Here is a 13,921-nt window from a genome sequence, read left to right as displayed (position 1 = left end):
GAATCTATGAAAAGCAATTCAATTCCCATGAATAAGTTTGGCTTTTGGAAGTTGCGGGTTTCCCAACAATGAATCCACCTAACAAAAAATTTGTTGTCATAAAAAATCTCATTCAAGGTCATTAAAGGTTTTTGGGACGGCAAAAGTTGATGGTGGAACCATTTTTTTGCTCGAGTGCTTTGAAGTTTTCCTTGATAAAGTGAGGTTGATATTGATGGAATAATGAGTTTTATAGGAACTTTCTTGATGTAAAACTATACATTTTTTTTTGTCTAATGTGGTATTTCCATTTTTATATAATTTACTACCATTTTAAGATAGATGTACAGTTTAAGATAGATGTTTAAATCTTAATGTACTTTTTCTATTTTTTTAAATGTTTATTTCCATTTCTTATATTTTAATTTACGTAATATCTATATTTTATATTTTAAAATAGATATTTAAATCTTAATGTAATTTTTCTATTTTTTAAAATTGTGTATTTACTTATATTATATATTTTACATTTTTAGATAGATGTTTAATGCTTAATGAAGTTTTTCCATTTTTTTTAAAAAATTGTGTATTTACTTATTATTATATATATAATTCATATATTATATATTTACATTATTTACTTATTATTTATTTTCCTGTATATGTATTTCCATTTCTTGTACTTTTTATTTACTTAATATTTCTATTTTACATTTTAAGATAGATGTTTAAATCTTAATGTACGTTTTCCATTTTTTTTTAAATTGTATATTTCCATTTGTTATACTTTCTATTTACTTAATACCTATATATTAAATTTTAAGATATATTTTTAAATCTTAATGTAATTTTCCATTTTTTAAATTGGGTATTTACTTATATTATATATTTACTTATTTTTTTTTTATATTGTGTACTTCTATTTCTTATACTTTCTATTTACTAATAATTTTATATTTTAAGACAAATTTACATTTTAAGATAGATGTTTAAATACTAATGTACTTTTTCCATTTTTTTAAATTGTGTATTTCCTTTTCTTATACTTTCTATTTGCATAATATCTATATTTTACATTTTATGATAGATGTTTAAATCGTAATATACTTTTTCCATTGTTTTTAAGTTGTGTATTTCTTTTTCTTATACTTTCTATTTACTTAATATCTATATTTTACATTTTAAGATAGATGTTTAATATTTAATGTACTCTTTCCATTTTTTAAAAATTGTGCATTTACTTATTATTGTATATATAATTCGTATATTTATATATTTATAATATTTAATTATTATTTATTTTTCAATATATTGAGTATTTCTCTTTCTTATACTTTATATTTAGTTAATATCTATATTTTATATTTTAAGATAGATGTTTAAATCTTAATGTATTTTTCTATTTTTAATGTAAAACGGCAATGTTTAATAGAAGAACTTGGACAAATAGTCAAATAGTTATATTTATGTTTTTTTTATATATAAAATAGAAATTTTACATTATGGAGATAAGCCGTTTTTTTAGTGAAAAATGGTAATCTTACATATGTTTAATGTAGTTTTTCCATTTTTTTATGTTGTATGTTTACATTTTATTGTTATTTTTAAATGTAAAATGGTAATCTTACATATGTTTAATGTAGTATTTCCATTTTTTATGTTGTATGTTTACATATTATTTATTATTTTCGAAATTATATATAATGTTTTTTTTTACAAAATAGTAATGTTACATTATGGAGATAAACCGTCTTTTTTTAGTGAAAAATGGTAATCTTACATATGTTTAATGTAGTTTTTCCATTTTTATGTTGTATGTTTACATATTATTTTTTTAAAAATAAAAATGTAAAATGGTAATATTACATTATGGAATTAAGCCGTCTTTTTTTTAAAGTGAAAAATAGTAATTTTACATATGTTCAATGTAGTTTTTCCATTTTTTATGCTCTATATTTCATATTATTTATAATTTTTAAAAATTAGTAATATTAAAATGTAAAACTATATTTTATGCCACGTGTCATCTTTCGGGAGAATTTTTTTTCGCTGATGTGGACGCTCTATGGAGCCTCAAAAGGTCCCTTTTATTAGTAAGTGTACTACTATTTCTTATACTTTCTATTTACTAATAATTTTATATTTTAAGATAGATTTACATTTTAAGATAGATGTTTAAATACTAATGTACTTTTTCCATTTTTTTAAATTGTGTATTTCCTTTTCTTATACTTTCTATTTGCATAATATCTATATTTTACATTTTATGATAGATGTTTAAATCGTAATATACTTTTTCCATTGTTTTTAAGTTGTGTATTTCTTTTTATTATACTTTCTATTTACTTAATATCTATATTTTACATTTTAAGATAGATGTTTAATATTTAATGTACTCTTTCCATTTTTTAAAAATTGTGCATTTACTTATTATTGTATATATAATTCGTATATTTATATATTTATAATATTTAATTATTATTTATTTTTCAATATATTGAGTATTTCTCTTTCTTATACTTTATATTTAGTTAATATCTATATTTTATATTTTAAGATAGATGTTTAAATCTTAATGTAAAACGGCAATGTTTAATAGAAGAACTTGGACAAATAGTCAAATAGTTATATTTATGTTTTTTTTTATATAAAATAAAATTTTACATTATGGAGATAAGCCGTTTTTTAGTGAAAAATGGTAATCTTACATATGTTTAATGTAGTTTTTCCATTTTTTTATGTTGTATGTTTACATTTTATTGTTATTTTTAAATGTAAAATGGTAATCTTACATATGTTTAATGTAATATTTCCATTTTTTATGTTGTATGTTTACATATTATTTATTAGTTTCGAAATTATATATAATATTTTTTTTTACAAAATAGTAATGTTACATTATGGAGATAAACCGTCTTTTTTACTGAAAAATGGTAATCTTACATATGTTTAATGTAGTTTTTCCATTTTTATGTTGTATGTTTACATATTATTTTTTTAAAAATAAAAATGTAAAATGGTAATATTACATTATGGAATTAAGCCGTCTTTGTTTCAACATGAAAAATAGTAATTTTACATATGTTCAATGTAGTTTTTCCATTTTTTATGCTCTATGTTTCGCTGATGTAGACGCTCTATGGATCCTCAAAAAGTCCCTTTTATTAGTAAGGATTAGTAATATTAAAATGTAAAACTATATTTTATGCCACGTGTCATTTTTCGGAAGTAGTTTTTTTTGCTGATGTGGACGTTCTATGGAGCCTCAAAAGGTCCCTTTTATTAGTATAGACTAGGGATTAACCCGGGCTACGCCCGGGATTTTTACTTTTTTCTAATTTAAGTTGTTAAATTATTTATATTTAGGCTGCGAAGTATATTTATATAAATGTTAAGAATGCATGCCATACTTTAAATTTATTTTTAAATTTTAACACGTTAAATTAACATATTTTTTACTATTTAAATATTTTTTTTGTAATTTTGTTGGCTATCTAGTTATCATATTTAGCAAAACTATCTGTTGAGTGTTGGAATAAATGTTTTAGATATTTAATTAAACTCCAGAGTATTTTCGGATCCACCACATGCTCAACAATCGATCGATCCGTAAAAAGATGGTTGATCTCCTTGGCCAGGTAAGTATAGTTTTAGCAAAAATATCTTTGATTTTCAAATATTAAGTATATAACTATTCTTTGAATTTTTTTTTTGAATTGTATTTTTTGATTAAAATATTGTATTATAATGTTTATGTAAAATTTTTTGTGATGTTTGAATTGTGATGTTCGTATACTTAACCTAGATGATATTGATGTTTAACATTATTGTTTTCTGGAAATAGAAAATAATGATATATCAAAACGTATCTAATACTTGTTAAATGATAGTATAATGTAAATTACATCCATTATTTGAAAATAACCATTTGTTGTTTTTATTTATTTATTTTAATCAGAAATTATTTTTATTTAAAAACATTATTCATATATAATATAATAGTTTAAGTTTGGAAGATTAATCTATATATATAAATTATGTATATTTTTTTAAAAAAATTAAGATATTATATATAGAGTAATTGGATAAAAGCTGAATTTCTTATCTTGAAAATCAAATATTTATATTTTTGTCTTCAAGTTATACTTACCAATCCATCATTGATATTTATAACTCAGTATGTTTAAAAAAAAACTTAGTTTTAAGTAATAAACGAATTTAATAAATTAAATTCATCACCTATAATGTTCTGTAAACTATATTTGAAAACTCTCTAAAATTATATTTTAAGCATAATATTACTATTATTTAATTTAAGTTATTTTAAGCATAAGATATGCTAAATCAAATTAAATTATATTTACAAAAGGACCATCCTAAACCGGTTAATAAACCAAAAATAATACTAAACCAACATGAACCAATACCTGATTCGGCGAGGAAGGAAGTGTTTCGGGATAAACGCTTGAATGGTTATTAACTGTAATGGTTTGATCATGAAAGAGTTAGTATGAATATTAACAATAAAATTATGGATTAGATTAATTTAAATTTGTAAGAATACTTTTGTGTCTATGAAAAGCAATTCAATTCCCATTAATAAGTTTGGCTTTTGGAAGTTGCGGGTTTTCCAACAATGAATCCAACTAACAAAAAGTTCGTTTTTATAAAAAATCTCCTTCAAGGCCATTAAAGGTTTTTGGGATCGCAAGAATTGATGGTGGAACCATTTTTTTGCTCGAGTGCTTTGAAGTTTTCCTTGATTGTGTGAGGTTGATGTTGATGGGATAATCAGTTTTATAGGAACTTTCTTGATGTAAAACTATACATTTTTTTTGTTTAATGTGGTATTTCCATTTTTATATAATTTACTACCATTTTAAGATAGATGTACATTTTAAGATAGATGTTTAAATCTTAATGTGCTTTTTCCATTTTTTTTTAATTGTGTATTTACTTATATTATATATTTTACATTTTAAGATAGATGTTTAATGTTTAATGAACTTTTTCCATTTTCTTAAAAATGGTGTATTTACTTGTTATTATATATATAATTCATATATTATATATTTACATTATTTACTTATTATTTATTTTCCTGTATATGTATTTCTATTTCCTGTACTTTTTATTTACTTAATATCTATATTTTACATTTTAAGATAGATGTTTAAATGTTAATTTACGTTTTTCATTTTTTTAAAACTGTATATTTCTATTTGTTATACTTTCTATTTACGTAATATCTATATTTTAAATTTTAAGATATATTTTTAAATCTTAATGTAATTTTCCATTTTTTAAATTGGGTATTTACCTATATTATATATTTACTTATTAATTATTTTTATTTATATTGTGTATTTCTATTTCTTATACTTTCTTTTTACTAATAATTTTATATTTTAAGATAGATTTACATTTTAAGATAGATATTTAAATACTAATGTACTTTTTCCATTTTTTTTAAATTGTGTATTTCCTTTTCTTATACTTTCTATTTGCGTAATATCTATATTTTACATTTTAAGATAGATGTTTAAATCTTAATATATTTTTTCCATTGTTTTTAAGTTGTGTATTTCTTTTTCTTATACTTTCTATTTACTTAATATCTATATTTTACATTTTATGATAGATGTTTAATATTTAATGTATTCTTTCCATTTTTTTTTAAATTGTGCATTTACTTATTATTGTATATATAATTCGTATATTTATATATTTATATTATATACTTATTATTTATTTTTCTATATATTGAGTATTTCTCTTTCTTATACTTTATACTTAGTTAATATCTATATTTTAAGATAGATGTTTAAGTTTTAATGTATTTTTTCATTTTTAATGTAAAACGACAATGTTTAATAGAAGAATTTGGACAAATAGTCAAATAGTTATATTTATGTTTTTTTTTTTTTTTATAAAATGGTAATGTTACATTATGGAGATAAGCCGTTTTTTTAGTGAAAAATGGTAATCTTACATATGTTTAATGTAGATTTCCATTTTTTTATGTTGTATGTTTACATATTATTGTTATTTTTAAATGTAAAATGGTAATCTTACATATGTTTAATTTAGTATTTCCATTTTTTATGTTGTATGTATACATATTATTTATTATTTTCAAAATTATATATAATGTTTTTTTACAAAATAGTAATGTTACATTATGGAGATAAGCCGTCTTTTTTTTAGTGAAAAATTGTAATCTTACATATGTTTAATGTAATTTTTCTATTTTTTATGTTGTATGTTTACATATTATTTTTTAAAAATAAAAATGTAAAATGGTAATCTTACATATGTTTAATGTAGTATTTCTATTTTTTATGTTGTATGTTTACATATATTTATTATTTTCGAAATTATATATAATGTTTTTTTGTTTTTTTTTATAAAACGGTAATGTTACATTATGGAGATATGCCGTTTTTTTAAGTGAAAAATGGTAATCTTACATATGTTTAATGTAGTTTTTCCTTTTTTTTATGTTGTATGTTTAGATATCATTTATAATTTTTGAAAATTAGTAAAACTATATTTTATGCCACATGTCATCTTTCGGAAGTAATTTTTTTTTGCTGATGTGGGCGCTCTATGGAGATTCAAAAGGTCCCTTTTATTAGTATGTATACATATTATTTATTATTTTCAAAATTATATATAATGTTTTTTTACAAAATAGTAATGTTACATTATGGAGATAAGCCGTCTTTTTTTTAGTGAAAAATTGTAATCTTACATATGTTTAATGTAGTTTTTCTATTTTTTATGTTGTATGTTTACATATTATTTTTAAAAAATAAAAATGTAAAATGGTAATCTTACATATGTTTAATGTAGTATTTCTATTTTTTATGTTGTATGTTTACATATATTTATTATTTTCGAAATTATATATAATGTTTTTTTGTTTTTTTTTTATAAAACGGTAATGTTACATTATGGAGATATGCCGTTTTTTTTAAGTGAAAAATGGTAATCTTACATATGTTTAATGTAGTTTTTCCTTTTTTTTATGTTGTATGTTTAGATATCATTTATAATTTTTGAAAATTAGTAAAACTATATTTTATGCCACGTGTCATCTTTCGGAAGTAATTTTTTTTTGCTGATGTGGACGCTCTATGGAGCTTCAAAAGGTCTCTTTTATTAGTATAGATGGATAAAGTTTTTGAACATTGTTGTGGGTGTAATTGTTGACAATAGCGTTGCAAAAGTTGCACAACATTGTATGTTGTGCAACTTTATCGAAGCTTTACCAGAACAATATGTTGTGCAACTTTATCTCTCGTCTCTTGACGTTGTAAATTTTATTATGTATTTGTAGCAGCCAAATAAATTTGCATGATGAAAAACTAACACGTGATACATGCAGTTTTTGGGGCTTGAATTGAAATGGAAACATGTGTCTGCGAGGGTGCGAGGGGAACCGGACGTTGCCCTCTTTCACTCTTTTTAGTGCATACGTCAAACTCGTATGAACTAAACCTTCTTTTTAATGCCCAAACTAGTTTATCCCTGTCTATAAGATGCCCAGACCAGCCCAGCCCATTATTTTATTCTTACCTGCCGTGGTTCAATCTTCAATCACTGTGAAATTATAATATCTGTATTCTTCTTCGTGATTAAAATTTTCAAATGTTAGCTATTATTGGACTGAAACTCTATTAATTTTGAGATTTTTATAAGCCATATTAACATTACAATCCAGAGAGTCCATTATGATAAAGGCGTCCAGATTCACGATCCATAAAGACCATAACCACTTAAACCTAGAAGTCAATAAATCACAAAAGTATTATGTTCCTAAAAATGCTTTTAGTCTTCGATTGGCCCAGTGTAGCTGATTTCCGACACGCTCACTAGTGCACTTTCGTAAGTGATTAATCAAATTATGATTGGTCTGTTCTATTGCTATCTAATTATCGGTTCATCAGTTCACGAATAAAATATTTATCACTATAAAGTATTTAATGCAAATAGTATTTTCAACTGTTTACCGTATGCAAGAGCATCTGGCTATCTAAAATATTTCACTCGAAGTAGTTTGTGGAGATTTATTATGACAAATAGTACATACTGATTAGTTCTCTCGCCAAGCGAGGAGTCCTCGCGGAAGTCGGTTTCTAAAGTCCAACTTGGTTTCGGCCGTTGACAAAAAGGGAATTACTATGTTTTTTTCTGTGGTTACTAAGGAAATATACTATTAAAGTGCATTGCAATGGGAAATGGCAACGAGTGTTCATTTGCCAACTCTTTAAACAAAGTCCAAAACATCGAACCACTATCCTCGTGTCATTGCCAGTCACATGCATCCCAATCCCACCATCTCTCTTTATTCTTTTTTTTCTTTCTCTTTGTGTTTTTGTTTTGAAATGCTATATTAATTATTCTCCAACTAGGGAAAATTTACAAGAAATCCTTTGGGATGAAAAAAGCAGACTAAGTGAATATATTTATTATATTAATCAATTATATCATAGTGCATACATATATGATGTCCCAGTAACTGTCTTGTTCTTTTCTAAACATTCCAAAATTTTCTATAATACGATAAGAGTCACCTAGTCGTTGTTTTCTAATTATGTCACACACTTCCTCTCTTACTTTTCACAAATATTACTATTCACTTAACCGACTCTTTCTTAGACACTACAAAGCTTTATAACTGTTGCATATCTTAAATATAAATCTAGGTTTCATTCAGAAATCCTATATTATAAAAGAAAATATTATGACACAAGTCAAACAACTATAAACTGTATATTCAAGTAATACTCTCTCAACTCACCAAATAATATACATTGTTTATAGATATCTAGGCATTAATATCAACTATGTGCAAATTGATTGATCAAAACAAAAACTGTGTGCAAATTGTTACTGCAGATTGTAGTTAACGAATGAATTAAACAACTAATTAAAAACTTACAACATACGATAAAAACAAATGAACTGTACTCTTATCTAGTTCTACTTTTATGTTTTTTTTCTGATCTACCTGTCCATTTGAAAATGAGTACTTAACTAGGGAAATAAACCTTCATGCACATGGCCACATACCTAGTTCTTCTTTACAGGCAATTCTTAATTTGGTTAATGTCTTTAATTATATAATTTTGTTAGTAGAGGAGTGGAAATACGTGTTGGCATATGCAGAATTATCACTAAAATGCCAAAACTTTCATATTCATACGTATGAGAGAATATTTTAAGATCTTTGCAGCAAAGCTCAAAACATAGATTAAGAAAATGCACATGATCCCATGAAGATTCTTGCATTTAAATAATCTGGTATAGCGCAGTTTACAAGCTTGATCTCCCTCCGCATTAGGTTGTCAACGTTTTAATACAAAGATAATCTTCTAGGCTTTCAGATTCTGTCGCTTTCTTGTTCCCCAATCAATATTTTAACTCATCCCGTAAACTAATAATCAACCAAACTCTAATTAATCGCTTCGTTTTTATAGTAATGAAACTCGATTTAATCGCTTTGTTTTGATAGCAATGAAACTCTATTCACCTTAGAGTCGTCGATTAATGTCAGTGTTTGGGTCCAGTTTCAGAAAGAGAATGGACATTTTCCAACCATATTTGTCTGCATCCTCTCCTCGAAATCTGTAATTTGATGCTCTTTCCTTCCCTTTTTTCCACACGTAACCGTACCATTTTATATACTATTATGCAGTTTCATTTGTGTTTCCACATAAAATTTAACTTGAGAGAAAATAGAGTGTATGAATAGAAAGTAAAATAATTTTGTAAGAAATAATTTTCTAATATGTGTGAAAATTTTCAAATGACTCTTTTTGTGAAATGGAAAACCATGTTTAGCTAGGGACCTAGGGTGTTTTGATAGCTACAAAACAGTTCTCAAAAATGTGTTAAAAAAAAAAAACATTCAGTAAATTTTGTCAAAAAAAAAACATTACAGTAATTTCTTGGAATGTACATTATCTACGTTACCTTCACTATTTTTACCCAAGTGATTTATAATCACAACGTATACACAGTGTAAATGATTATATCAGTTCATGGAAAAGTCTTTCTTGGTGGTGTTTTTAAAATATTCTGAGCGTTTCTGGATATGAGCTGTACGATATACAGCCACATGGTTCAGACTTTTTAGTGTCTAATCATTGGCCCCATATGATTAATCAATTACTATAGAATATATGAATATTGCCCCATTTTTTACATCTTATTACCAAACAAGTAGTGTGACACTTTGCTTGTTTGGTGCATATAGATTCTTGAAACATGAATGGGTTCCTCTGACCACTTTAATAAACGTAAAATTTGAAATTAGGTAACCAAAATAAAGTCGACCACATTCAATTGTAATGTTGCTGGTCAAGCCATGGCCAAAATCCAGTTTGGTCATCCATTCCGCAGAACATGTTGCTGATACTGTTCTCTTCTTTCACCATTCTCTGCTCTGGCGACGAGTTGTGAAAAAACTGCATCGTTGTAGCTGTCGGTGAAGGCGGTGGATGGCCCGGTCTGATGTCACCGGAGATGTTCTCACTTCTGTTACTACATGAACCTTCTTCTTTGTTCAGATTGATTGATTCTATTGGTTCTTTGCTTTTTAATGCTATTACCTGCATACATAAATTAATAAACATTTTTAAATAATTAATTAGTTCCATTATTATGGAAAAAGATAGAAAAGAGTTTTATTACCTGAGCCTGAAGCTTCTGATTTTGAGTTTGAAGGAGATCATTCTCGTCTTTGAGACTCTCGAACTGACGCTTGAGGGCATCGTAGTCTCTCTCGAGCTGCTTTGTTTTGGATCGCGCCCTTCTGTTTTGGAACCAAATCGCGATTTGTCTTGGTTGTAACCCCAAGGCACGAGCCAGCTCTAGTTTTCGATCTGAGTCGAGTTTATTACCAAGCTCGAAGTTCTTCTCTAGCGTCTTGAGTTGCTCCATGTTCAATCTCCTCTTCTTCTCTCCCATCTTAGATCCATCGTCTGAAAAATCTTCCTCTCCGTTCATCTCCAAGTTACAAAACCCTTCTACGTTCTGCATTGGAGATCTCTTACCAAGAAACCCTAAAAACAGAGCAGATGATGAGAAGTTAAGAGAAGTAAAAAAAAATACAGGGGAATGAGAATTTGGATGGTATTAATGCGATGTACCATGGAAGTCTTGAGGTGGAGTGCAAGAAGAAAGAAGATACTGGGGATGATCTTCTTCTTCTTGGTGATGGTTTTGGAGACTGAAATTTGCAGGGAAGAAAGCTAAGCCATTATTACAAGACATGTCTCCTCTCTGAATCGATTTTGGTAAGATTAGAGAAGGAGGGCAAAAGAAATATTGAGTCTGATATGGTGGTGAAATGAATCGGCTAGACAACACACCACTTATAGGCTAGACATATGGTTTTAATTTCTTTATTATAGTATATGAGTCAAGCCTCGAAGCTGTAGAGAGAATAAGACAGTGATAAACGATTTATTCTAATATATATATTTAGGATGAATATGGCATTGTATTTTGTAGAATCCATCATTTCTATTCGGTAATTTTACTATTTGTATCAGACGTCTAACACTGCGTGTATTATATAGTTTCCAGTACCAAATCATGAAGTATTTTTTTTCATCAAAGAGTTTATAATGGTCAATCGTAGAATAACTTGAATCATTATCTTCAAAATCTAAAAAAAATCCTTCAACTACTACATATATTTTATAATGTATATGATTTTTATAACAAAATATATTTTATGTAGGATACATGAATAGTTCGATAAGGTAATTTGAGTAGTTTACCGAATCATATATGTTATTATGTATATATACTAAAAGTTTTGACTGCACACGTGACATCATTTTTTATGAATACTTATTAGTGTATGCCTTAATAATTCAAAAACAAGTATATTAAATTATTATTTATGTTTTCAAAAATTTTAAATCAAATATCAAATTATTTATATTTAAAAATATTTTTATTACAATATATAGAGTCATTATCGTGTTGAAATTTTAAAAACACTCATGTATTAGAAATATTTTAGAAAATATGTTAATACAAATTTTTTTTTGCTTGATTAATATTTAATATTGAATTATTTTATATCTTAATTTTTAAATTTTATAAGATAAAAATATTTTCAGAAGCAAGAATAAATTATATAGAAAAAATAATATATATATATATATAAGAATTATCATGTTGTTACAATATTACTTTCAGATAATAACACGTTATATATATAAGAATTATGCTATTTTTAATATGTTTTAAACTTTTAATATTACATCTAAATCTAATATTATTAGTATAAATTTTGTAATATTTCTATAATATTCGAGTATGTATGTCAAACCTACATGGTCTTAGTTTTCTACCTCTATCCAAATAATCACATATAAAAATATAATACTATATGTTTTTGTATGTATAGTTGGTTTCCAAACGGTTGGTGGAAACCAATTTATTTACTACACAACAGTTGTACAAGAAATAAATTATTTTTAGATAGAATATACCAGGCAATCTAGTAAAAGCTAAAACAGTAGAACTATCAGTTTCTATGATATATTTAAAATTAAAAGTATGATTTAGTTATAATATTAAAAACTTGCGATTTTATCGTCAAAAATTATATTCAGACCTTTATTAGATTACCTTTATCAATTAAGATCTCTCATTTAAATATATAAAATTAGAAGAATATTTGTATTTAATTAAGTGAATCTTTCTCAAATAACTCAGAAACCCATATAAAAATTACAGATAAATTAAAAAAATATCTAACTAAATATTAGTTGTTGGAATCCCCGGAAGAACCGGGTTCCTCCCTTTTATTCGAAAAATTCATTATTACTTTAACACAAAAAAGGCGAAATTTAATTTTCAAAAATATAAACTATGTAAAATATTAAAATAGCAAAAGATCTTATAAGAAATTTTGGCTATAGTATAGTCTATTTATATTTTTCATATTCGTAATCTATACTATTATTTACGTAGTAAGTTTTTGGAATCGAGCTCTCACGTTAAAAGTTAAAGGGGTTAATATCGTTTATATCATTAATGAATAAAATGTATAACTATATTAAAAATAAAAACAAAATTTTAATTTATTTGATTAGATAATTGATTAAAATTAATAATAGTAAGAATTATCCAAAATCTGAAAATATAATTTTAAAAAGAGATAATTTATGTATATATTGTATTGTTATCTGAAAAAGTCTTTTAGTAAAAAGTTTAAAACATGAATTATATAACTAAATATTAATCAAATTAAATTCTTAATTATATAATTAAAAAATAGAATATTGAATTATCCAAAATCTAAAAATATAATTAAAAATTAAAAATTTCTATATATATATATATATTGTTTTGTTATCTGAAAAAGTATTTTAGTAATAAAAAGTTAAAAACATAAATTAGTTTTTGAAATCGAGCTCTCACGTTAAAAGTTAGAGTGGTTAATATCGTTTATACCCTTAATGAATAAAATGTATAACTAAATTAAAAAAATAAAAACGAAATTTTAATTTATTTGATTAGATAATTGATTAAAATTAGTAATAGTAAGAATTATCCGAAATCTAAAAATATAATTTTAAAAATAGATAGTTTATGTATATATTGTATTATTATCTGAAAAAGTCTTTTAGTAAAAAGTTAAAAAAATGAATTATATAATTAAATATTAATCAAATAAAATTTTTAATTAATATTGAATTAACCAAAACCTAAAAATATAATAAAAAGGATAATTTATATATATATATATTGTATTATTATCTGAAATATTTCAAGTAAAAAGTTAAAAACATAAATTATATAATTAAATATTAATCAAATAAAATTGTTACTAAAATTATGAATATAGTGTACACAAAACTTTTCAAAAACTATAAAAATATTTAAGTCCGTATCGCGGACAAAACACCTA

General features: G+C 24.5%; 1 protein-coding gene across 1 annotated transcript; it reads right to left on the bottom strand.

The window, feature by feature from the left end:
• Window positions 1-10,144: 10,144 nt before the first annotated feature.
• Window positions 10,145-12,987, bottom strand: LOC103835624 (homeobox-leucine zipper protein ATHB-23). The gene is made up of 3 exons (XM_009111807.3): window positions 11,139-12,987; window positions 10,681-11,051; window positions 10,145-10,598 (listed from the first exon to the last, which is right to left on the bottom strand). Exons 1-3 carry the CDS (start codon window positions 11,260-11,262, stop codon window positions 10,329-10,331), a joined length of 765 nt encoding a protein of 254 aa, XP_009110055.1. The 5' UTR covers window positions 11,263-12,987; the 3' UTR covers window positions 10,145-10,328.
• Between the last annotated feature and the right edge of the window lie 934 nt (window positions 12,988-13,921).

The sequence above is a fragment of the Brassica rapa genome, chromosome A08 (genome assembly GCF_000309985.2).
Source record: "Brassica rapa cultivar Chiifu-401-42 chromosome A08, CAAS_Brap_v3.01, whole genome shotgun sequence".
Lineage (NCBI taxonomy): Eukaryota > Viridiplantae > Streptophyta > Magnoliopsida > Brassicales > Brassicaceae > Brassica > Brassica rapa.
Note: the sequence above shows the minus strand (reverse complement) of the source record. Positions and strands in the feature narration are given on the sequence as shown.

Coding starts and splice junctions, on each gene's coding strand:
- LOC103835624 (XM_009111807.3), bottom strand. CDS start 11,262: ATGTCTTGTAATAATGGCTTAGCTTTCTTCCCTGCAAATTTCAGTCTC. Junction 11,052..11,138: donor TCCACCTCAAGACTTCCATG/GTACATCGCATT, acceptor CTCTGTTTTTAG/GGTTTCTTGGTAAGAGATCT. Junction 10,599..10,680: donor ATCAGAAGCTTCAGGCTCAG/GTAATAAAACTC, acceptor TTATGTATGCAG/GTAATAGCATTAAAAAGCAA.